This window comes from Ceratotherium simum, chromosome 20, assembly GCF_057802395.1.
Source record: "Ceratotherium simum simum isolate JZ-2026a chromosome 20, ASM5780239v1, whole genome shotgun sequence".
Lineage (NCBI taxonomy): Eukaryota > Metazoa > Chordata > Mammalia > Perissodactyla > Rhinocerotidae > Ceratotherium > Ceratotherium simum.
Genome location: NC_141919.1, coordinates 41,314,595 through 41,341,056, shown reverse-complemented (window position 1 = coordinate 41,341,056; position 26,462 = coordinate 41,314,595). Strand labels below are relative to the sequence as shown.

The following is a 26,462-nucleotide window of genomic DNA, read 5'->3' as shown; positions in this document are numbered from 1 at the left end:
AGGTCTACCTAAGTCCAAAGCCTGTGTTCATACTACTCTGCCAGTAAAGTTTTAAAGCACTGAACTTCCACTTACTTTGACCACATCCCATCTTTTTTTTACTTCTTATGGTTTTACATTTTGACAACGTTATATGTTTTTCTCTGAAACTTGGGAAAACATATCAACACCTGGGCATTTAAGATAAGGTCAGAGAATGAGCCATTTTTTACAAATACACAGACAGGACATACAACTAAGTAGAATAAGAGAAGCAATTGCTTCCTGGCCCAAACTTTTTCATCCTACTCACTCCCACGGGTGGAGGAGCAAACAGAAAGATAAAGTTTAGACACTTCCTAGGGCTCCTCCCAGGCAGGGATGTTGATATTCACCACTTCCCCTATATGACCTCCCAACCAAGGACAATTCTATAAGCAAAGAAAAAGCACATTACTCATGGGCTCCAAACACCTGGCGAGCGTTTTAACTGCAAAGAACTCTCTCCTCAAGAAAAGACAACATCTGACTTCTGCTTTTTCAACTTGACATGTAATTTTGGTTGAAACCAAGTATTCCAAGTGATAAGGCTAACTGAAATGTGATTCTCTTTCAAAAATAACTTTGAGATTTACATCTTTATATCTAAAAAAATAGACTTGAAAATCTATTTTGGGAAAACTGATTACTAAAGTTATAGCTCACTAACCAGTGGGAAATAGAATTCAGGAGATTGCAGAGAGTGGAATGGTCCCATATAGGAAATATTACTTTCTATACTCAGATTATATTCATTTTGTAACACTATTCATTTTGTAACAGAAGGCAAGTTTTTGCTCATTTGAGTCATGGAATATTAATGTCACAATACTCAGATCTTAGTGATTACAAATACAAGGTAAAATAAAGTTGTAAAAATACAAGGTCAGAAATACATGAAAACAGAAAATTATAAGTAAATATTTGAAAACAGGTCATTGAAATATTTTTAATAACGTACAGGTTAAATTTAGAAGAGATGTTTTCCCATTTCTCTTCTCTTCCCACACAGCCCTGGAAGACAACCACAAACAGCAGTAGGTATGTGCCTCAGTGGTGCATACCACATTGACTACCACAAAGAGAGTCACGGAGATCGGGTCAGAGACCAGATGTGAGGAGCCATCATAAAGTGGCCACCAATGTTCTCTCTTCTTTGAATCCTCGAGTCCTGGCCTGTGTTTCTGTAGAACATCCAGCAATCTGGATTTGTTAGACTGGCTCCTCTGTGATTAGATTCATGTCGATGTCAAGAACCCCACTCAGATGATGGGGAGGTCATTTGCATATGGACAGGCTCTCTCATTTGGTTACAGTGATAACCACCAGATCTCTCTCTCTTGAAAAGCACCTTTTCACCAAATACACCAGAGGTGTGAGACCATGAGACTATTCTATTCCCAACCACGGTCTATTGTGATCCTGTGGGGTCACAATATGGTCATTTTCTAATTCTAGGATTGGCTCTATATTTATCAGCTACCATCCTCTAGAAAGAGAACCTTTGCGCCCCCCCCCCACCCCTGCCAATCCATGGATTATTTTTTAAATTTAGTGTGGTTTAAATTGCATCATCATTCTTTTTGATGCTTAAATTGTCCCAAATTAAGCACGTCAGAGAAAAAAGTTTATTTTTAAAAATATGGCAGTGTTATGATTTTATTATGCCATAATCAAACAATCTGTAAGAGGTTTACAGGTGTATGATGATGTTTTCATTTATATTTATCACTGTTATTATTATTCTTTAGTAACTTATTTATATCACATCAGGGAAAGGAGTTGGATATCTTTAGTCAATTCAAGTTGATCATGGTACAGGTTTCTGAAGTGACACTACATGTGATTATAAAATATTTCACAAACTATATGTGAAAATCAGTAATACTGTATTATAAATATATCTAATACTTAAATGTTAAATTTCAAGTGCTAATTTGAGATTATGTCTCAAATTAAAAATCCTAAAATTGCCTTTATATTGATTATGTTTTCGCTAACTCCTGATTTTAATTTATTTTGAAACTTTCATTTCAGCACTGCCTAGGTTTATAACCACATCAAATACAATTTGAGACTAGGGTGTCAAAATTAAAATCCTAAAACCACCATCATAATGATACTGAATTTTGGCTTATGATACTTTTTTTTAAACTTTCACTTCAACTATGGTTTGCCTTGGTTTATAACCATATCTAGTTTTCAACACTGAATTATGAGTACTCGTTTAATATGGGAATGGCAAATTAAAAACCTAAACCTGATTGACATATTTTGGGGCCAGAGTCTATTTCTTGAAACTTTTATTTTAACTCTAGCAAGGTTTCACTAAGATGAATAATCACTTTGCATTCAGTTTATGGTTATTAAGGAAATGGTTTTCTTATTGATTCGTTCATATAACAAAAATTATTTTAAAAGTCTTTATATGATGTGGGTATTGATTTCTTATGAGCCAGATCTTGAATGTTCGATGATATAGTATAACACATATGGAGCATATTCAGTATAAAATAACCTCTTTTAAGTGTTATTTCTATAATGTGATTATATTTACAACAGAAATGCTGCCCCTGCTAGAATGTAAGAGCCATGAGGAGAGGGATCTTCTACTGTTTTGTCAATGATGTATCTTAAGGGGCTACAAAACTGGCTGGTACATAGACACTCAATAAATATTTGTTGAATTACTATTAGATGAATTGATAATCAACACAGATCTGTACACAGAAAAGAGAAACCATGAAAAAAGCATTTCTCATTCAGAAAGGGCATTATTTTTAGGTGATTTTCTAATAATATTGTTTTGCTCACTTTTTTTCCATTGGTAAGAATGAATATAGAGAAATTTCAGAAGAAACTCTTATAAAGGATATTATGCAGTAACTGCCTTCTCTTGGCAGTGTTTTTTGTGTAGTTCTCTGAATTTTTTTTCAATAGATTATTCTAAGTTTGAATTTGAATTATATTTATGTCTTGGAAACTGGTCCTTATATATAAGTAATCAAAGAAAACGTTGAGCCTACAATTTTTAGAAGAAGAAAGGAATTAACAATGTAAAGAAATGCAAAAAATGTCTTCAGAATGATTAAGCAAATTTAGAGACAGAAGAAGTGATATGAAAATATATTATCAAATGCTTTTTTGCCCGAAAAGTTTTGGAGTTAATTCTTAGGATTAAATACTATAGCTTATACTATTTTTTTCTGAAAAATAAACTAATCTTCTATTGCCAAAATTTGTGCCGGAAAATTTCATTTCTACATTTGTTAGTCTAAATTAGTCTAAATTAGTAATATACACTCCTTCCTGAACTCCAGAACCATCTTTCTAACATTGGACATCTGTACCTGGGTATATCACCATGTCTCAAGTTCAAGCACTCTGAACCTGAACTCATGATCTTCACCTCAAAAAAGCATCCTCATCCATGTTCCCTATTTTGATGACCATGATCACCAACCTCTTCAGTTGTACAAACCTGCCTAACACCTTCCTCTCCCTCATCCGCAATCTCAAGTTTATTGCTAAGCTCTATTGAAGTTATTCCTTACATATATCCTAAAGCATTCTCCTTCTCTCCACCTTGGGTACAAACGTTTTAGTCTAAACTACCATAATCTATCCTCTCTCTGAACCACTGGCCCACCAGTATCCACTCTTGCTTCTCCTCAGACCATTCTCCAAAGTTCATCTAAACTGATTTTTTTTAACCTAAAATCTGGTCACATCACCTCTCTGCTGAAACACACAATGGCTTCTCCTTTTCCTAAGATAAAGATAAAAATTCTTAACACAGCCTATACAGTCCTACAAGACATTGCAGTGTTTATTTCTCCAACCACAACTAGCCATACTCTCCTCCTCCATCCCTACACTCCAACCACAATTTTTTCAATATGCCCATGCTTTCTCCCACTTCAGAGCTTGCCACATGCAGTTCCTTCAGCCTGGAATGTTCCTTCTTGCAACTACTGCCCCATTCCTTTGATTAGTTAATACCAACATAATCCTGCAAGTCTCAACTCAAATATCCCTTGATTTCCTTGACCACCAGACTAGACCAGCTCTCTCATTATGCATTCACATAGCATCCAGGACTTTTATTTCATGGAAGTTATCATGTTTTGTAATTAATACTCTCTGATTTGCTCATCACTTGCACCTAGCACATAGTATAGGATAGAGTAGGGACTCTATATGCAATTTTTTAATGGATAAGTAAATATTTTACAGATAGCTAATAATTCAAGATTTTATTTTACATCGTTACTGAAAATACAGATGGACTAAATGTAGATTAAGAATATATTTTTAGGAGGATGTAAACATGTTGGTATTATTTACATAATATACACGACATATGTTCTCAGTATCATATGAGAGGATGGCTTTATGAGAGGCAAGAACGTTAAGAGCATCAAGAAAAAAGGGTTCATCAGGACCCAAAGCTGCAGAAGAGAAACTGCAGTGAGGACGACTGAGATTATTGGGTCTAGCAACAAGAAAGTCATTGGTTGCCTTGGCAATTAGTTACCCAGATTCTGAGTAAATTAGACACCCCGATTGAGGAGTAAGAGGAAATGGAGATAACACTCCTCTTCCAAGGATCTTATATTCTGAACGTGTAGTTTCTCTAGACACGCAAAAGTTAATTATTTGATTGTATCTGTGCTGTATCATTGGATCTACACAAGAGCAACAGTTTCAGACAAGGAAAAAAAAACAGGTTCTAACTCACAATGGCTCATGAAGATGGAAGCTCAAATGTAGGACTGGATCTACAGCATATCAGATTAATCAAATCCTCAAGCCAATTGATCCTGCTGAGATATGCATATATGTATTTGTGTGTGTGCACACAATTTTTAACAAAGAAACCTCCTAAAATTAAAAAACACTTTTAAAAATCACTACATTTTATAGGGTGGGTTTTATAAAAGAGCTCTGGAAAGAAAATATACTTTATCCGAAATGTATGAATTATCCCTAATGGAAGATTATTAAACATAGTTCAGAAATAACACATTTCTTAGGAAAAAAAGCAAATTAAATTTGTAATTTATGCTAAATAACAATCTTCAAAAGAAAATTAAAGTAAAATTCTCAATTCATTGATCTTTTTATCATATTCTTCAAGAAATTAAACAACTATCTCTAGTTTGAGAAAACGTTTTCAGCTAACTCTACCTCTCACTCCCCCTCCTGATAGTCCATCTACAATAGTAGCGGTAACCGTCACAGTAATAGTAATAGTTACTGTTAAAATAGTAACAGTAATAAAATGCACTAGATCCTAATATTAATACTTGACATCCAAAATAAAAGAGAGAAAGAGAGGGAAGTCTGGATACACAACTTAATTTCACAAATAATCACTGACTCCTATATTACTGTGCTGTTCCACACGTCTGACTTGAGCATAGTCATTTCAGTAGTAGCTAAAGTTTGGTTACTGACACAGCACCCCTTTACATGCAATGGCCTATTAAATTCTCTTCAACTTGAGAAGGTTCTTTTGTTTTAAAAATACCTGTAAGTTAACAAACAAACATACACCAATATCTCAGCAGAATCCGTTAATTTGATAAGTTAGGTATGTTGGTCATTATGAAATTTCTGGCAAACAAGAACTGTACGTTAACTGATATTATAAGGTATACACACCGAGGTTGGCCTCATTTTTTAAAATGGGGTCCTTGCTGTGATTGAATAATATGGGATAACTTTATTCTAGAACAAGCTTCAGTGAGAGGATAAAATTAATAAAAGGAGGAAATAAACAATTATATCAAACTAAGTGTAGTATACCCCTGTGTGTATACCTGAAAAAGCTCAATCTTGCCTAGCATATAAAGTCTGGATTCCGTTGGGGGTGTGTGGAAGGGAGGTTGATGACCCATAGAGGCAGGGGATTTCTGATTTTATACTTAAATCATCCCTTTGATCACATCTCTATCCATGTGTCATTTAAATCAGTGGTTTTCCAAAGGGAGCCACTCTATGGGGGCATTTTGAATATTTCTCAATGGCATTTTTGGTTGTAACAATGATTTGAGGGTTCTCCTGGCTCAAAAGACAGGCCAAAAGGCCAACACCATTGAATTTTTAACGATCTCCTGGACGTTCATGTAGGTGAAAACATATGTAAATATTCTGAGCTAAGAAACCAATTATGTTTTATATATAAACATAAAGGCCTAGAAATATAATGACCACTGGGTAGCATTAAGGTCTCCAGCACCCAGGTTGTTCTTTTTTTTGTGTGTGTGAGGAGATCAGCCCTGTGCTAACATCCGCCAATCCTCCTCTTTTTTTGCCGAGGAAGACGGCCCTGGGCTAACATCTGTGCCCATCTTCCTCCACTTTATATGGGATGCCGCCACAGCATGGCTTGCCAAGCAGTGCATCGGTGCGTGCCCGGGATCCGAACCAGCGAACCCCGGGCCGCCGCAGCGGAGTGCGCGCACTTAACCGCTTGCGCCACCGGGCCGGCCCCTCCAGGTTGTTCTTTTTAAGTACCATTCCCACAAAAAGAATCAGCACTCCTTTGAGAATGGTTGATACTATGTATTTAATACAGGAAACGCACAAGATAAAACTGGAATATATTGTCATACCAGAAATCAAGAACTCTGTCAAAGACTACCCAAGTCATGTTGAAAAGACTCAGGAACCAACTTGCAGAAGCTCCCATTGGTCAAAGATAGGACTTGAGCATCAATAGGAATGATATGTGGATTGAAACACACCAATTAATCACCTTTGGAGGATGGTAGCGACTCAATTCCTTATTTTGAAAACATACAAATAAATTTGAAAATAAAGTAGTTATTCTACCTTTATTATATGTATCTAAGGGCAACCAAGTAGATAATAAAGAAAACTTTCTCTTTCTAGAAGTAGTCCAGCTAGTAAATGAAGAAGGGACGGTAGGATTAGAATATCACCATTTTGCAACCCCTAAGGAAACAATAGATCTAAAAAATAATCATAAATGGCTGCTAGAATCATAGAAAGGGAGACAACCAGATTATATGTCTCTTGGTGGAAGTTTATAATACTACTTATGAAATATCTTTGCCAAAATATCAAACCTGAAACACATCCAGACTCTAGATCTAAATAACAAATTACAAGAAATACAGGTGACAGAGAAAAGTATTAAATGTCATCATGAAGAAGCATTCTGCAAAGTCCAGATTTCAGAAAACTACAGAACAATCTAATTCCTGCAACAAATAAATTGAAAGGGAAAGAAAGAAAGAAAAGAGAAAGAGTAGAACATATAAATTAAAAGAGACATGAGAGACTTGTGGAATTTCAACCAATTTCAATATGTTGATCTTATTTTCATCCTTATTCAAATAAACAAATTGTTAATAACAGCTAAAAAAAGAAATGAAAAGCAATATGCGTAAAACTTGGAAGAGACTCTGTTATGGACTGAATTGTGTCCCCTCAAAATTCATATGTTAAATTTCTTAACCCCCATTATCTCGGAATGTGACTATATTTGAAGATAGGGCATTTAAAGGGATGATTAAGTTAAATGAGGCTGTTGGGGTGAGCCTAATCCAATCTGACTGGTATATAAGAGGAGGAAATTTGGACACACAAAAGAAATACCAGGGGTTTGCATGCACGCGGGAGGACTATGCGAAGCAGCTGCAGGATGGTGACCATCCACAACCCAAGGAAAGAGGCCTCAAGAGAAACAAAAACTGTGAGAAAAAACATTTCTGTTGTTTAAACCACCCAGTCTGTGGCATTTTGTTATGACAGCCCTAGCAAACTAATACAAATGCTAAAATGATAAATATGTTCACTATTCAATTAAATAAGAAACATATATGGGGATACAAAAAGGAGATATATTTGTAGATCCTGGAGCAATAAATCTCAGCTGATGAAATGAAGAGAATCAAGCCTCCTGGTGGGAGGTGGGTCATATACAGTTTTAAAAAGCCACAAAATGATTCTGAATTTCCTTCTTGCCCCACTTAGAAACACTGTATTAGATCCAATCATATGCAAAGAACATGCAAATGAGGACATGGTTATGTCACTACTGCCCTTGGTCACTCAACTGATTCTATTCACCCTTTTATAGTGAGTTCATATATAGTTTCACCAACTAGAATATAAACATTATCACTGGAGATCTGCATTGTTTATACTATTGGAAGTGATTCTACTCATTCCCTTCTATTTACCTCCAAAATTCTATGCCAATTTACTGTTTACTTGCTCTCTCTTCTCACTTATAAATTATCCATCCCATTAAAAGGCAGAGCTGTGACAATTCCAAGTTTTAGCTGCCCACTATGTTCCCATCCATTTCATCTCTTAAATGTGTTTAAAGCATTAACAACAGGTTGTGTTTCATCCTAGAGACAGCTGGGTTTTAGGGAGAGGTAATATGCTTCATTATCTCACTCTACTGTCCAAGACAAATGTGCTATTGTATTACGTGTAAAATGTCATCTTTGAAGTCTATTAAGGGTGTGCTGTGAGATAAGCCATCTGGAAAACACAGTGTAGACTGGAAAAAAAAAAAACTATAAGCCAGTTTTTGCACTTTTTTTCTAGCTAAGCCTACCATGACAGCTGCTAAAAACACTGTGTAGTGTAAGTAAAGGCTCTGAAGCCACGCAGGTTAGACACTGCCTCCGATAATAATTAGCTAATACGCAAGTTACTTAATTTCTCTTTGTCTTGTCTGTAAAATTGAGATACTAATGCACATTACATAGGAGTTCTATGAGGGTTAAATGAAATAATACTGGTAATGCACTTGGAACAGAGTAGACAATAAGTGTAATTTCTCCTCTCTTCTTTTAAATATAGAGAATATTTAATATTCTTTATTAAGGGCTTACTCACTTTCACCCTTTCCTTTCCTCTTCTCTGGCTCCATCTTCTTCTAAAAGAGAGAGAGAGAATAGAGAATACTGTTAGATAACCCAATAATATATGGAAACTAGGTTGAGCAAGCTGGTTTTGTAAAGAAGTCCATTGAGCTTCCACGTGGTTTCCTTTGAATTTCAGGAGAGAAAAAGGCTTTGGGAGACCAAGTTTGCAGCTTCCTAGGAAATTCTGTCTGGATTAGGTTAGGACCACCCAGACGTGCTTAATAGGGAGGCGCTGTCCGTGGTACTAGTAATCGCGCATACCCCTGGCAACATTTCCCCGGCCCAAAGTTCTTTTCTAGTCAACGTGCTTCGCGAAGCTCACTTATCTGCCTCGTGGAAGATTCTCAATCATTCTGTTCATTGGCTTTTTTCCTATCTTACCACTCTTTACCTATGTTCCCTTCAACAAAGAACAATTCTCTTCCATCTCCTTATCAACTTCCAATAGATTTTATTTTTCAGACACTGTGGCCATGCCTGCCGCCTAAGAAGGTGGTTCAAAAATTGGCTCAGGCTATCTTTTCCTAAGCCTTTTGTTAAGTTTCAGAGAAATCCAAGGCTCAAAATAAGAACACAAGAAAGTTAATTTCCAATGTGTTCTTTAAAGACTCTCTTTAGCTGACAACACCTCTAAGAAACTTTCCCTGCACCTCCATCTTGAGTTAAGCTCCCCTCTTCCTTATTCCCAAAACACCCTGTAAATACATCTCTCAGTAAAGTTATCACATTAAATTGAAACTCGGTACCTGTTATTTTTGAGTGCCGCTAGGGACAGTTTCTTAAAATCTAGGACCCTTACTTTTTTTTTTTCTTTCTTTTTTTTTTTCAGCACTAGCTAGCTTGTACCCACTCCACTCTCCCTCTCTTCTCTACCATGCCATATCTACCCATGCTGATGAAGCATGAAGTTTCAGAAGATTAGGCCAGGGAAGTTCATTTTGGTTTAAGAAAAATTCATGATCTTAGCTTTCATGATCAACTAGTTTGGAATTCATGCAGCCATATTTTTATGCAGTCATAAAAGTACTCATATTAAAATGAAGTTAAAGTGACATAGTTATGTAGTAGTAGTATATTCAAGCACTATTTTCATCCTTGCATCTACTTTTTCAATAAAGGAAACCTGCGAGTAATCTGTTGTTCTACATCTGAGTTCTTGAATACCTTGATATTCATCAAGTAGCCTTTCCTTCAATTCCTCAATCCTAATGCTTTGGGCCCAGTTCCTTGTCATAACACAGAACTCTAATGAGAGTAAATTCTATCCTGAACTCATTCTGATTTGGAACCCTGAAATTTTTCCTAGATTGTGTCTGCTTTTCCTTTCATGAACTAGGGTTCTATTTCATCTATTTCTAGATGGCCCTCCTCTGGAACCCAGACATTGCTACATCTCTATTGCCAGATATACCTTCTGCCATGTCCCCTCCACAGTAAAAATCCCTGGTAACTGATGTTAATTCAAAACAGAATATATTAATCCACTCTGCTTTCCTTGGTAGAATGGGGCACCTTTATCCAGAATGTTTTATACACCCGAAACTACCAGGCATTATATAACGGTATGTCCTCAACTGGAAGAACACGTGGGTCTGAGAACTAAGGTATGGAAGCAGGAGTGGCTCTATTTATCATATTTTGTAACCCACACAAGGAACTTATATTTTCCACACTTACAATTTTAAAATCTGTGGTCCTGGGAAGCCTGGATCATATAGAGAGAACATTTCACCGTGGGACGTTGTAAGGGTCCCATTTACGCTCTCGGTGCTGCCCCATCACTTCAGGCTCTTCATGCTAAGAGACCAGTTAGCAAGCAAAGGAATCATCTTTTCTAAAGGGGGCAATTGAGCACATCCATCAGGAAAAGGTAGGGCTTCTGAATCTAAGAAGAGAAAAACATATTTGATATCCAAGTATTGGAATATCTCTTGATATCTCTCTGCCCAACCATGATAGTAAAGGGACATGAGCTACGCTCTGAGAAGGGCATGGTGACAAGCTCACTACTCTCAGGAATGGTGATCTATGTCCCTTACCAAGTTAAGCACCTAGACCACCAGATGTGTGAACTAAGGGTGAGGGAATCTAGAATGGGTGGTTGAAGAGGGAGACAATGAGTATTAGTAGTGGTCTTGCAACCAGCTGCAGCTGCAGGGGCTGTAGTTTGCCCCACTAACCTTCATAAGTATTCTGACTTGCACAGCAGTGAACTAGACTTCAAACATGAGAATATACCAAAGGAGAAATTATAGAGCTGAGAAATAGGAGATAGTTGTTACAATAAAACTGGGAAATATGTTCTTTAAAAAAAAAAAACAATTTATTTAAACTAAAAAAGAAAATAGTTCACACATTGCTCCCACTCCCTACCCCCCACCTCTGGCAATCACCAATATATTCTCTGTATCTATGAGCTTGGTTTTTTTGTTTAGTTTTATTTTGTCATTTTGTTTTTTAAGATTCCACATATAAAAGAGATCATATGGTATTTTTCTTTCCCTGTCTGACTCGACTTATTTCACTTAGCATAATGTCCTTGAGGTCCATCCATGTTGTCACAGATGGCAAGATTTCATTCTTTTTTATGGATCAATAATATTCTATTGCATACATATATACTATAATTTCTTTATCTATTCATCCACCAATGGACACTTAAGTTGTTTCCATATCTTGGCTATTGTAAATAATGCTGCAATGAACATGTGGATGCATATATCTTTTCAAGTTAGTGTTTTCATTTTCTTTGGAAAAATACCCAGAAGTGGAATTTCAGGATCATATCATATTTCTATTTTTAATTTTTTGAGGAACTTCCATACTGTTTTCCACAGTGGGTGCATCACTTTACATTCCCACTAACAGTGCACAAGGGTTCCCTTTTCTCCACATCATCACCAACACTTATTTTTTTGTCTTTTTGTTAATAGCCATTCTAATAGGTGTGAGGTGATATCTCATTGTGGTTTTGATTTTCATTTCCCTGATGATTAATGAGGCTGAGCATCTTTTCATGTTGCCCATCTGTATGTCTTCTTTGGAAAAAATATCTATTCAGGTTCTCTGGCCTTTTGTAAATTGGATTGTTTGTTTTTCTGCTATTGAGTTGTATAAGTTTTTTATATATTTTAGATGTTAGTCCCTTATTAGATATATGATTTGCAAATATTTTCTCCCATTCAGTAGGTTGCCTTTTCATTTTGTTGATAGTTTCCTTTGCAGTGCAGAAGCTTTTTAGCATGATGTAGTCCCATTTATTTATTTTTCCTTTAATTGCTTTTGCTTTTGGTGTCAGATTCAAAAAATCATTGCCAAGGCCCATGTCAAGGAGATTATTTCCTGTTTTCTTCCAGCATTTTTATGGTTTCAGGTCTTATGTTCAAGTGGTTAACTCGTTTTGAGTTAATTTTTGTGTATGGTGTAAGATAGTGGTTCAATGTCATTCTTTTGCATGTGGCTGTCCAGTTTTCCCAGCACCATTTATTGAAGAGACTGTCCTTTCCCCATTGTATATTCTTGGCTCCTTTGTCATAAATTAATTGACCATATATGTGTGGATTTATTTATGGTTTCTTGATTCTGTTCCACTGATCTATCTGCTAATACCATACTGTTTTAATTACTATAGCTTTGTAATATAGTTTGAAGTCAAGAAGTGTGATGCCTCCAGCTTTGTTCTTTCTTAAGATTGCTTGGGCTATTTGGGGTTTTTGTGGTTCCATACAAATTTTAAGATTATTCTATTTCTTTGAAAAATGCCATTGGAATTTTGATAGAGATTGCATTGAATCTGAAACTCTCTACTTGTTAGTTTTGAGGTCCACTAGGGAGATTTTCTTAAAATCTAGAACCTGTATCTTATTCAACTGTGCACTCCTGGAATACAGCACATGCCGAACTAAGTTTTGTCAAACTAAATTTAATTATTGGATCCATTAGAGGGAAGATCTCAACAACACTCCTCTAAAAGGCAACCTGCCTTGTTACATTTGGCTGTGAACTAAATTTCAGAATAGCTAGGCCATTCTGATGATGATATTCTGGACTGAGCCCATTTGCCACCACAACCTCCATATCAGTCTAGTGACTCAGGCTCTCAAGATGACTGGCTAAGAACCAACGCCATCTGTTCCAAAGACTCTGACTTCCCACTGTCCATCTTTCCTCTTCCTTCTCCCATTCTACCTACATACTTGTAATCCCCAATACCTGTGCGTGGGGACCAGCCCCAAAGGCTAAACAAAAACAGCTCATCCATGCTTTCCCCCCAGAAGTAGATTTCTATTCCTCGGGCTAGATCGAGGAATGAAACTGCCATCAACAAATAAAACGACCATTTTCTTTCCCAGATAAGAGCAGAGGTTCAAGTAAGAGTGAAAGGTAGAGAAATTAAGAAACTGAAAACTAAGAGATGAGGGTGAAGTGAGAGAGAGAGTAAAAAACTGTTACGAACGCAGACTCCTTCCTTTCCCCATCTGGGTGGATTTCAACTCTGTTGAGGCTCAGTCAGTAGATGTTAAGCCCTAACCACCACTTCCATGGGCCCCCTGTCTTTAAATGTTCTTCCTCACTCTACAGCAGATTGGGGGGAGGCAGTCCAAGCTAAGGTATGCCAGAAGAAACATATGGAGTTTCTCATTTGTAAGCAAGCAATTGCTCTCCCTTTAAAACTGTCTTCCTCAGCACTCTGAACCAAAAATAATGTTGTAAATAAGAACCATTCAGTGTTAAGGGAGGCCCACTCTCGTGTAGCTCCTTACCAAAGTTTTCAGGCAACAGATACATAACTTGTGGTTCTCTTCCTACTTCAATCAAGCATCAGCTATAATTTTTTAAATCTTTAAAGTGATGAATATGTTTATTCAAACTCACCTAGGAAGATTAGGAAGAAAAGAAAAGCACTTGGCCTTTAAATCTTCAGAAGAGGCTTTAATGACAGGTTCAGCCTGTTTAATGACAGGCCCAGCACCACACCCCTGTTTTATTATGTTTCATTATTACCGCATAAATTTCCTTTATTACTCATGATAAATAAAAACCAAATACTTGCTGAGGTGGGTTTAAATAGGTAAGAGTGCAAATAAAAATTTACTCTTCAAATATCATGAAGCTGGGATCTTAGATTCTTAAAATATATCTTTATATTTTTTAAGTGTCTTATGTGTACCAAGGTGCCACTCTCAATCTCAGACTAGTGTTTTTTGGTTTTGTTTTTTGTTTTAGGATTGTATCCATAATTCAAAGATGAAAAGAGTACAAAACATTCAAAACAGCAGCCTCAGGATTTTTCACTGCGACTGATTTTTGGCTGATTCCAATAGGAAGACACACCCAAAAGAAAATCGCTAAGGTTGATGCAAGATGTGAAGCTAGTGAAGTTCAGGTACCGGCCTGGGATGAATTTAACCTGCACGTCAGGTGCAGAGCTGTCACTTTCAGATATCTTAAGGGAGAGATGGGGTTATTTTCAATGCTTTTCCGCAGCCATTCGATTACACAAGGAGAGCCTAACGTCTCAAGAGTGAAACCAGCTGGCCCGGGGCTGAAAGAAAAGAAATCCTCTGCTCCTCCTGCTGGAGGGAGGGGATTAGGAGCTGAGAGCATTGATTCGACGTTTCCAAAAGCTCAGCCAAGGCCTTGCTGGACACCAGGCGAGCAGCGCTGCCGGCTCAGCGCGCCACTGTGTGGCGCATGCGCTCCAGACCTTCTGGGCAGGCTCCCCCCGCCCCCACCCTCGTCGGCTGTGACGTCGTCTGTGGGCCGGGCCTTCCCGCCAGCAGTGGGATGCGCCCGCGCCGGCCGGCCGGGCAGGGGGCGGAGCCTAAGGGGGTGGGGAGACCCGGCCCCACCGCCCAGCTGGAAACGGACTCGTTCCCCGCCGGCTCTCCACTCCGCCCGAGCGTAGTGCGGCGGGGAGGACGCTGCGACGCGCCCGCACTCTGCGGTCGGAGCCGCTGCGCGCGAGGCTGCGGCCGCGCGAGGCGCCTTTTCCTGGGCGCGAGCCGGGAAAAGCCCGGCTCACCCCCGGGCCGCTCGGCCGCTGCGCGGGCCCCCAAGCCGCGGAGGGACAGCGAAAGGGGACTGACGCTGAGCTGAGCTCTCCCGGGGAGGGGCGAGCGCGCCTGGGCGAGGTGCGGAGGGAGGGAAGAGCGTCGCGAAGCTCACGGCCGGCGGTGGATCATCCGGGCCAGTTTGCGTCTCGGGGCTGCGAGATGCGCGACGAGGACAAGGGCATGCTCGGTGGTGGCGGCGGCGACGCGGGCCTGGCCAACGCCGCGGCGCGGGGGCAAGTGGAGACCGTGCAGCAGCTCCTGGAAGCCGGTGCAGATCCCAACGGAGTCAACGGCTTCGGGAGGCGCCCGATCCAGGTAGCTGGGGCCCCGGGGCCTCGCCGGCAGGGGGCGCACGAACGCGGGGGCGCGGCCTCCGTAGGACGCGGCTGGGACCTAGATCTGCGCCGACGGAGACCTGTGTCTCCCTTGCTGGAGGTGTGAAGCCCGGGTGTAAAGCAGGTTTTCACCCACCAAAAATTCTAAAGAAAGGGATTGAGAAACTCAATGCTTCAGTTTAGTTTTTAATGGTGGAAAAAAATATCAGTATTCCCTCTCCCGTCTCAGGATCAGAGATGCAAGGGACAGATTCAGTTGGGGAGGAAAAGGGGAAAGGAGGGGTTATTTTGGGAGAACTACTTTGTCTTGTCTGCTTTTCAGCAAACAGCGATCAACTTTCAACGATAGAGATAAGTAAATTACAAATTATACAATCTAGATTGGATTTAAGGAATCATATAAAATCATAGCACATGAAAAAAAATTCACCGTGAACTTTTAAGCTACGATATGAAATTCTTTGTATTCTTTCCTCATAGAGGGGAACTGAATACAAAGGAATGAGACAATTCCTTAACCACAGTACTTAATTCCTTTTATTTTGTGTTGGCAGTGTCTCTTATGTGTTACATAACAAAAAAAATATGTTTCTATAGATTTTTATTATTTAATTATACTGAATGCTCAGATTACAAGAGCATTCCTGAAGCAACTGTTAGATCCTTTTTAAATGGCAAGGGGTCTTCATAAATAATTAGCCTCTTCATTGCTAAAATCCATTTATTCAATTTGTTTAACTATTAATTCCACTTTAATTAGGACTGGTATATTTTTTAATTCCTTTAAAGTCTAAAATAATGTTTTGTGCTTTACTGTTAACTTTGATGATCATATTTATTATTCACCTCACTATCACCTTCCAGAGCCAAGCTATTATTAAGGAATCTTGTTAGTCATGTAGATTTTAAAGAAAATGTGTTCATTCCTTTTGAATTCTTAGAAAGTGTTATAAGAAATGAGGGTTTTAAGCAGCAAAAATATTAAGTAGTTCTTAAAGATTTCAAATTATATTAATAATTGTAAAAAGAGGTTTTATGGTTTTAATTTGGCATTTCTTGAGATATTAAGAACCACTTTTTTCTCCTCATCTCTGTATGTGAAATACCCTTTACATCACTAGTAGAAATGATAACATTTCTTGGTTTTTAAGAGAGGAAATGGATGTTCTTAATAGTCATAAAACAAGAAAAATAGTATACTTTCAATTACATGGTACATTTTAAAACAAACTCACAAGAACAAATAACTCCATTTTGGATAGTTATCAAAAATTGTTTTATTGTTAAAATAAGAAAGTAAATGCTTGCATAATGTACATTTACACAAATGGCTACTATAGGATTCCTGCATTGCTAACTTATGCGTTGCTCTGATTGGATTGCTAACATCCAAGCTCTTTTTTATATAGCAAAATATTTACTATTTAATATTATAAAATCCTAGCACATTATAAAATCCTGTACAATGTAAATATAGTGTTTATTTGACATGTTACATTAAATATATTACCCTCTAAACTTTAGCCCTTACTATAACATTAACTTAAAATATTAAAATGGTAAACTGTTCATTAAAAACAATTTGTTTTCATCATTTTATAAAACTGTGCATGACTTTATTTACTTTTTCCGCTCCATCTGCAATTTTGGCACAAATTGTTGGACTATATTCCACTTACGAGCACAGACATATATAACAGTTAAAAACAAAAGCCTTCCGCAGGGGATTTACTACGAGAACTAAACAAAATAAACCTTATTTTAAACTTAGTTGTTTCTTATTTTCTCCCTTAAAGCATTGCTCTGACTTCTAAAAAATATATTAACTGACTGCTTAATGAATATTTTAAACCCAGATTATGGCTGGGGTGGGGGGAAAGCAAGGGAAATAATTTAAGACTTTAAAAGCTTTTCAACTTAACTTGGCCCATAAATCATATAACAAAATAGATTCCCATGTTCTGATGGAAATTAAAAAAACTTCCCACAACGACGATAAGCATTTTATCATTTGCTCTTTCTTGTCTCCGCACGTTTGAAGAATAAAATGGAACTCAATTAGGGCTGAGGAGAGAGGAGGGGAGAGAATAACTGGAGGGTGGGGGGTTATTGCATCAGCGAATAGAGCGTAACTGAACTCCTGAGGCTTGGAAGCTCTGCGGCAATAGGTGGATACTTCATGAATAGGTATTTCTTTGAAATGGCTCTACCTGTCCCTGCCCAAGCCTGCATCTCGCAGCCTACACCCTCGCCCTGACCACGCTGCTCTCCCCCGCAGGTCATGATGATGGGCAGCGCCCGCGTGGCCGAGCTGCTGCTGCTCCACGGCGCGGACCCCAACCGCGCGGACCCCGCCACCCTCACCCGACCCGTGCACGACGCGGCCCGGGAGGGCTTCCTGGACACGCTGGTGGCGCTGCACCGAGCCGGGGCGCGGCTGGACGTGCGCGACGCCTGGGGCCGCCTGCCCGTGGACCTGGCTGAGGAGCGGGGCCACCGCGACGTCGCCCGGTACCTGCGCGCGGCCGCGGGAGATTGATGGCGGGGGCACCCAGCCGCCCACAAGGACTTTTCCTTTTTTCCCCAGTTCCCCACCCCAACTTAGTTCAATGAAGGCTGCAGACGTGGAGCGGCGGAAAGCCTGAAAGCCTTCCTGGGCGACTCACTCCCTGCGGGGAAGGAGGGGCAGACCGGGAGTAAGTTGCTGTGTTTTTTTTTCCCCTGGATCCCGCCCTCGACACTCACCGTGAAGCCAAACGCAGAGAGGTGAGGCAAATGGATTTCCAGCGAGATTTAGGAGAGGAATATGAAGTTCCCAAGTGTCGTTTGCTTTCCAGGGTTTTCTGGCAAAAAGTGGCATGTGAAGAAATCCTCGACCGACCCCGGTGCCTGCGGATCTTCACCGGGAAGATGCTGGCGGCGGAGTGGGAGGAGGCGATGATTGGCATTCGGCTGGAGGCAGGTGATAAGTTGATAAGTTCACCCCACTGATCTTGAAGGAGCCCCCTGTAAGCCCCCACTTCCGGCGTTAGGCCCTGGGGGCTACGAGGGCAGAGCTGAAGACAGGACCAGAAGAGGACGGTGGATGTGGGCGTCAGTAGGTGCCCAACGCTTTACACGCAGTGCGGTGCCCGGCAAGCCACGTGCACAACGATACTCACTAGAAGCCCTGAGACTCGTGCCCAGCTCCACGGGCTAGTGACGGGGAAGAGAGGATGCGGAGCCACCACGAATTTGCCCACAGGTTCTAAAATCCCTGGGTCAAGGTGATGCAGAACAGCTCTCAGAAAGGGGCTGGCGCTTGCTGTTGTTCAGTGGAGGCGAGATTCCTGTGGTGGTCCAGATGTCAGCGCACTCATGAGGTGGTGGATTGTAGCAAGAGCAACTGTAGCGGTTAACGGTAACGATTTGCTTCATCTATATACGATAGGATACAGAAACCCCCCTGTGGTTGCCTCTTGAAAAGATTGCGTGATATTTTGTACTTCTGAGTTGTTCTTCAGTAACAGTCTTACTTAATGGGGAGACTTTTTAAATAACAAAGTAACTCGTGGCCCTTGGTAAAGAGGCGAGGAAGACCTACAGCTCTTAAATGATGCTATGGGACAGTGCCAACGCCTAGTTTACTTTCATCCTTAATCTATTTATTTCTTTGTTAAGTTTTCTATTTCCTTTACTAGAGTGTCTCAGGGGGTCCAACTATGAAATATTCCAAATGTGTTTTAGAAGATCGATGCACTTACCCAGTAAATTATCTCGGGATATTTCCCAAAGGGTTGCTGAAAGAGTAGACTGAGTATAAAACTGTTGAAAATATATGATGGCTCTTGGAATACCTTAATATCTCTGACAGACTAAAGGTGCACTGCTTTAGGATTTAATTTCCAGTTTTGCTTGATTCATTACAGCACTAGAACAACTGATACTTCACTGCTTTAATAAAGAAAAAACAACAGAGATCGGACTCCAAGATGTGGGTGATTTGGTTTAAAAACATGTCCATGGATTTACCACTAACTTCTGAGAAATGTTAAAGGCGTTCACTTCTTGCACTCTTTCTAATAATTGTTGATAAGTGATAACAACAGTTTATAAAAACTGCTTACACATAACATAGAAAGATTTACACCTGTTGTGTGTGTGTGTGTGAGAGAGAGAGAGAAACGAGGGAACAGAAAAAAAATGAATTTGAGAGATTTATAAGAAGGGGTCCCTTTGAGCTAAATAAACAAATCTTTACTTCTATGTCAATTCTTTATTCCCTAAATGAATATATTACTGGGGAAGCTTAGTTAAGAATCAGAGCATATCTTATTGGAAAAAATATATAAACATTTTGACAAATAACTTGTGCCAAGCTTGCTTTAAAATACATTTGTTCATTTAACACTTAAAACAAACCTGAGAGATAGGTATTGTTTCCCAGATGAGGACAATGAGACAGAGAAATATCAAGTAACTTCTCAAAGGTCACAAGATATTCATTCCATGGTTGTGCAAAGTAAGTCTGTCTGGCGCCAAAGCTTATGATTTTGTTTTGTTTTGTTTTCCCACTGCTCCATCCTGTTCTCCAAAATTACTAATGATAGATATAAAGTCAACTACTTAAAAAAAATGCAGAAAGATCTCCCTTGTAAGTTCCTAGGATAGTTCCTTTTTGTTTCTATGGTATCTACTAAATCTGAACAGATTGTTTTAAATCTATTTTAAAATGTGAACAATATGGAGAATAGCCCCAAAAGAAAGACCTAAAAAACACTTTTGGAACAAAGATAATGGAAACCCCACTCTCAAATTAAGCCATAAGGACAGAAAATACAATTCTAGTTATCACTTAACCACCCAATCATTATTGGCTACAAGAATAGTATTTTTAAAGTTTATATTGTTTTACAATTACTAAGAAGCATTCTGCATAAAAGAAGTCAATTGATCATTTAAAATCTTCCATTTGACTTATGAATCCCTCATTTTTTCTTCTACTTAAGTTCCAAGATATTCAAATTTGCTAGTTGTATGAGGCTGAGTAATGAAAAATAATAATCCCTTGAAATACATATGAAACATGTGATTTCATTCCTAATTTAAAGAAATTGTGGAACTGAATGACAACCTGATATTAAAGGAAACTAAAACAAGAAAATATGGTTGTGGATCTCACAGTACTAGATTACATTGTTTTTTGTTTTATGAATATATATATACTAAAACATTATTGGAAATCAAGTACCACCTGGTTGCACTGAAATAGTAATTTGTTAATGCATGTAAAAGTAAATTCAGTTTTCAAAAGCCACCTGATAGACAGGTTTGGCTGATGTGTTTTATCAGCATCACAAGGAGGTATACACTGTTAAATTTGTTAAAGATTCCAGTTTGAAGGATACACACAAACAAATATAGCTCTATATACATGAACCCTACTTCTGGCTCCATTGTGAAATTATAGAAAAATATATATCTTAATTTCTATATCTAAGTCTAAAATATTACCAAGATTTTTACCAGATCTTACTACCTGAACTTCATTCCAAGATCTGGAAGTGAAATAAATTCAGAATTCATTAATTTTATTCATTTGGCCTCATTTTTATATTTCCTTTTTCAGCTGAGTGCATGGATGAAGAAACAAGGATGATTTACTACGAAAGCAAAATCTCTCTAAAGTTTCTTGTGCTCTAATGGCTAAAATTAGTAATTTCAGATCTAAGGAATGAAACATTCAAAAGGAGAGCTCATGATCCATAAAATTCCAAACAGCTTTGAGAAAGTGTGTACATAGGAATGCTTTTATGATATTTTATTTCTGTATTATGGCAAACACAATATGATGTCCAGGACCAAACAATTCATCTTATGAAGCTAGGTAACTGGCCTTCAGCAAATAAATACAATTTAACTTACACTTACACTGAGATCTATATTGCCCTTCCTTTATGGGAAACGTTAAAAACAAACTACTTGTATGTTAATATGTAATATTCCATAGGGATTTCTTTCACCACCTCTATAATTACCTGTCAATTATTTCAAAAATTATTTCACGCTTATTTTCCTTTTATGCTTTACCAGAGGCTGATTGTTTTTATGATAGGGTATAATTTTTCCAATGTTCAAGACATTTGCCTTCTACCAAAAGAAGAGCAAGTAAAATTAGTGATCTAGAAAAATGACAGAAATCATCTGAAGAAGCACTTTTGTGGACTGCCTTCTGAAGCAAATGCAAAAGCTGGTGTCGTCTGAAGTACAAGAGGTCTGCTTTCACGTTTATGTCAGCAGCTAATCATAACCAAATTCTAACATGGTTAGTAGGTTTTCATTATTAACAAACTAGTTATTTTGTGAAAATTTGAAGAAGAATTTTTAGGTTGATGTAATTTCACACTGTTCAATTACCAAGCTACGAATAAATATATAGAGGTTGACAGATGATAGATAGAACATATATTTAAAAAAGAAAATTTCAAAAATTACTTGAAGGAGCACCAACAGTTGAATCCCAATACTTTCAATATCTTCTCCTGTTCTACTTATAACCCCAGGGAATAAAGAGAGAATGGAGGAAAGAAAAATTAGCACTTGATTGGAAGATACAAGGCCTGGCTTCCAGTATTGGTTCTTCAGCTAATTCAATATATGACTTACTAAGTCATATAACTTTGATGAGCCTCAATTTTCCTCATCTATAACAGGTGGGAGTTGGACTGGATTCTAAGTTCCCTACGATCACCGAAGTTTTATCCTTTTATGAGTTTGTTGCCAACATGACTGTAGTGGAGTCTTACATTTTATTAGTAATAATCTTGCCATGGTATGAGCCAAGGAAAGAGATATAGAGGAATGGAGAGGAGACACACATTTTTAAATTCTGGAGCACTAGAGGGGGAAATATCTTTATAAGCACCACCTCCACTAGGTAGCTGAAAAATGACAGACAAGTTTGTGGGAACTAGGAAAGAAAAGATGCTTTGCAAAATAAATACTTTAATTATAAAATCTTTCCCACTTCATCTTAACTCTAATTTTTCCTGTTGCTTTTTGCATTTCTCTCATGCCACTCAGAGCCACTAGAAGAATTAGTTTCTTAAAGTGAGATAAGCAAGTAGACCCAATAGATTTATAAAATAATGCTGAAGTCGATATTTACAAACTAATGTAAGTGATCTGAAAGAAAAAGTGGTTTTTAAATGAGCATATAATAAGGGATTTTGACCTAAATGGGGTTGGTGTAGGAGTTAAAACCAAGAGAAAAGGTCCGGGATATTAAAAGAAACAGAAAGTGCAAAGGAAAGAGAATGCTTAAAACATGTAGAAGTCACGAGAAGATGAGTAACTCTGTAAACAGTTGGCACAGACTTTACAGACCTGTTTCTAAGGGTCTGTACTTTCTGGTTTGTTTCCATCGGATTCCCTGAAACTTTAAGTCCTTAAATTTTGCCTGGGTGATAGTAGGAACCAGCTGGTTAGGGAAGAGTTCTATGTCACCTGAATATGCACATATCGGCCATTTCAGGAGGGCAGAGAATGAGATGAAAGAAAGCAACAAAAGGAATAGAAAGAGAGCAGCATGGTGGTGTTTTGTGGAAGATGGGTCAATAGTTCAACAGAATTAATCAAATCAAACCAAAACAAACTGTACATGGTCTACATGCTGCTGGAATTTGTGAAATATTTCCAGGCCTCAAATAATAGGAATCTGCTCATTCCCCACTATCTTGATTTTCTATAAAACTTTTCTCAAATTCAGCTATTACAAATGGATGACTCCTTTCTTGCCTCTTGAGTCCTCTACTCAGAAGATTTTAAATTCGTTCCTTGCACAAGAAAAAAAGTACTTATAGAAACAGTAACTTTTATATGTCATCCCTTTATTAATTCTGTAATAAAGGAAAATTTGCTTTGAAGCAAGTGCTGCTAATGAAATAATATGTAACTGGCACGAATTACATATTAAGCACAGTAATATAAATCAACATGTACGTCAAAACTGAGCACCCAACTCTAATTTACTAATTTGAAGTGTGAAATAAATATAAACCAAAGATTTTGTGGGGCGGGGGGGACTATGAGAGATGTATGAAGATGATATGCCAACTCACAGCTATCTACATTATACTGAAAGTTTACAAAGGAACCCCAAACAACTATGAATCCTCTTCGCACCCAGAAGCCCCTGGCATTAGACCTCCAGTAGACATACAGAGTCAGTGCTGACACAGAAAATATTTTACAACAGAGTTTAAGTCAAAACTTTAAGAGCAATTATACTAATTAAACCATGTCTCATTTCCCTTTCATATTTGGCCTTCTCCCAAAATGTGTAATCTTCTATTTATCTATCCTCTCATTCAAATATTCTGTTATGATAGGGTTGTTGCTACTTTCTTTGAACTCTTTCTTATGTGACCTCTAAGTCTCCGTTTCACTTTAAGCAAACTCCCCTCTACCTTCTTATCCCTTCACAAATTTCTCTATCTCCTTGCCTTAGCTGAAAAATGAGTCTCCCTGAGAATCCCACTTTCTTCTGCACCAGATACTAGGTACTGGGCTGTGGGTAACAAGTGGGAGTGAGGACCAGTAATGAGTGTTTGCTGTTTGGCTTTCAATATAATCCCAAACCAAATATGTAAGGATTATCCATTGTTATTCAGGTTTCACTCATCTCTTAGTATAAATAATTGCCTTTTGTTTTCTTTATCAGGTTAAGCTGTAAATAACTTCCATATATGTTATTACATATTTTATAATATGTTTATAAGAAATAACATATAGACATAAAATAGTAAGCAATTTATTCTGTTCACAAACCCACAGATAGTCAACAGATTATTGACAACACATGGAGTTTTCTTCTGAAGGGTGAGTATTGGAAATATTTATACCCAAGGGCTCCTCATTCCATCTGTGGGTTATGAGTTGCTAAGCTCTATCACCTTTCCTAATGCACAGCAGTCCCCTTCCCAGTCCTCTGTATTCCCTCCCAAGATGCCACCTGGAGTTATAAACTATAACCTTGCCTCAAATATTTTGTCATCCTCTACTACTCTCTAATCTCTGGCTGCCTTTGATAGAGTTTTCACATATGGATCTATTCCAGGATTTCAGGAGCCTTCTGTTTAAATCCCATCCTAAACAGAATAATTTAATGTCATTCCCTTTCTAAAGAAAAATTAAATGACATCTCATTTTACATTCGCCCCCAGGAATTTATTACATCTGTACAATGACCATGCTGTCCTGACCAGTCATTTAAGACCAACAGAAAGGGAAGTGGTTCTGCACGCTGGCTTCATATCAGAATCACCCATGGAGGTGTTCTAAAATTGAGATTTACTGACCAACTTCAGGTCTAAGAATTAGAATCTCTGGGTTTGGGGTCCCAAATTTCTGTGGTTACTTTAAAGTTCTCATTCATGGTAAACTTGCAAACAGTACAGAAAATAAACAGAATGAGGTAAAAATCTCCTGAGACCTCCCTACCTTCTCATTCTCACTACCCAGGGATAACCACTATTTTTAAAAATTTTTAATTAACCTCCCAGAAACATGGATACATGTAATTGTAAACACACCTCCCCCAACACAGATATTTGGAAAACATAAATGGGACCATACTATTCTGCAACTTGTTTTCTTGATTAGTAATAGACCTTTGACAACTTCCATTTTCTGGACATATAGATGCTCTTCATTTTTTAATGGGTGCATAGTTTTGTATTTTATGGATGAACCCAAATGTTTTAAAACCAGCCTCCTGTTGACAAACATCTAAATTGTGTCCTTTTTCCTTTCCTGCTCTTTTTTATACTACTACATATGATGCTATAAAGAACCTTCTTTGCATCCTTATATGAGCTACCTGCAGCAATTTATAGGAGTGAAATTGCTGAGGCTAAGGGTACATATCTCTCTCTCTCTCTCTCTCTCTCTCTCTCTCATACACACACCCACACACACAGAGAGTGTGTCTGTGCATGTGTGTCTGTGTGTAAAATCTTTCCATACTTATATGAGTGTGTTTATATATGTGTTTATTTATATATCTTCAATATTTACATATATGTATATATATACTTATATATACTTTTCATACTTATATGAGTTATAGGAGTGTAATTGCTGAGTCAAAGGGTACATGTATCTTTATATATGTATATATACATACATATATAATATATATTTCTTTCCATAAATATATACACACACTACATATATAGTATATATATTTCCATACATATATTTATGTATGTGTATCTTTGCATACTTATACAAGTTATAGAAGTGGAATCGCTGAGTCAAAGGGTCCATATATGCCCATACAATTTTGAAGAATAGTGTAAAATTGCCTTCCAAAACAATTGCACCAAGTTACAATAATGTATAAGAGTGATTGTTTCTTGACAAGTTTGCCAAAGTTATCACTCCTTTTTATTTCTGCTACACCTATAGGTATATGTCATTGTTCTATTACATTTCTTTACTAATGAGTAAAATTAGATATCTTTTCATATATTTTTTGACCATTTGTATATCCTCTACTATAAACTGCCCATTATATTCTTTGCTCATTTTTCTACTGGGTTATCTTTTTACTCATTTATGTTTTTATTTATATATTCTAGAAGTTAACTTTTTGTCATATATGTTCAAATAATAGTTTTAAAACCTTGCTTATGGTGTCTTTTGTCTTATATCTTTGGGATTTTCAGTTTAAGCATGTCCAATATTAGCAAAATTTCTCATGGAATTTGGATAATCAAGAGTTACCTGCGGGAAAAAGCTAGTGTCCTGGGACATCCTGGGATGGGGGAAGGTGGCACAAGACAAAGTATGTTAAGTAAAGTGCCCCCTCCTATGTGCCTGTGGGATGAATTTGCTGATCCAAAATGGAAAATAATTTTCCTCCACTCAAAAACTCACATCTGCAGAGTCAGTTTTTTAGGCCAAAGGAAAATAGCAAAGAAAAACTCCAACATTCAGTGATTCTCTGTCTGCACAGATGACCCACCAATAGCTCACTCCTGTCGACTCCAGCCTTTAGTACACCAGAAGGAGCACAGGGCTTGCAGTCCAAAGCCCTTCTTGATGATTCCAGCCCTGGCACTTGCTGGCCAGACAGTGTCCATGGTTTGAGCCCC

At 38.0% G+C, this 26,462-nt stretch overlaps 1 protein-coding gene and 1 long non-coding RNA gene across 3 annotated transcripts in view; one reads left to right on the top strand and one right to left on the bottom strand.

Moving 5' to 3' along the window:
• LOC147914432 (uncharacterized) overlaps positions 1-8,946 on the bottom strand; it is a 31,874-nt gene extending 22,928 nt beyond the window's left edge. The window contains exon 1 of the long non-coding RNA XR_015555319.1: positions 8,905-8,946. This is a non-coding gene — a long non-coding RNA (uncharacterized LOC147914432). The remainder of the gene's footprint in view (positions 1-8,904) is intronic.
• Positions 8,947-14,811: 5,865 nt separating this feature from the next.
• CDKN2B (cyclin dependent kinase inhibitor 2B) lies at positions 14,812-25,453 on the top strand. Of its 2 annotated transcripts, XR_015555456.1 has the most exons (3): positions 14,812-15,304; positions 17,603-18,724; positions 20,933-25,453. XR_015555456.1 is itself a non-coding variant. In XM_004428395.3 (2 exons), the coding sequence occupies exons 1-2, from the start codon at positions 15,149-15,151 to the stop codon at positions 17,861-17,863; spliced, it is 417 nt and encodes a 138-aa protein (XP_004428452.1). In that variant the 5' UTR covers positions 14,812-15,148; the 3' UTR covers positions 17,864-19,288. The 2 variants fall into 2 exon arrangements, 1 of the variants encoding a protein (XP_004428452.1); XM_004428395.3 differs by lacking the exon at positions 20,933-25,453 and having other exon boundaries at positions 17,603-19,288.
• The last annotated feature ends 1,009 nt before the right edge of the window (positions 25,454-26,462 follow it).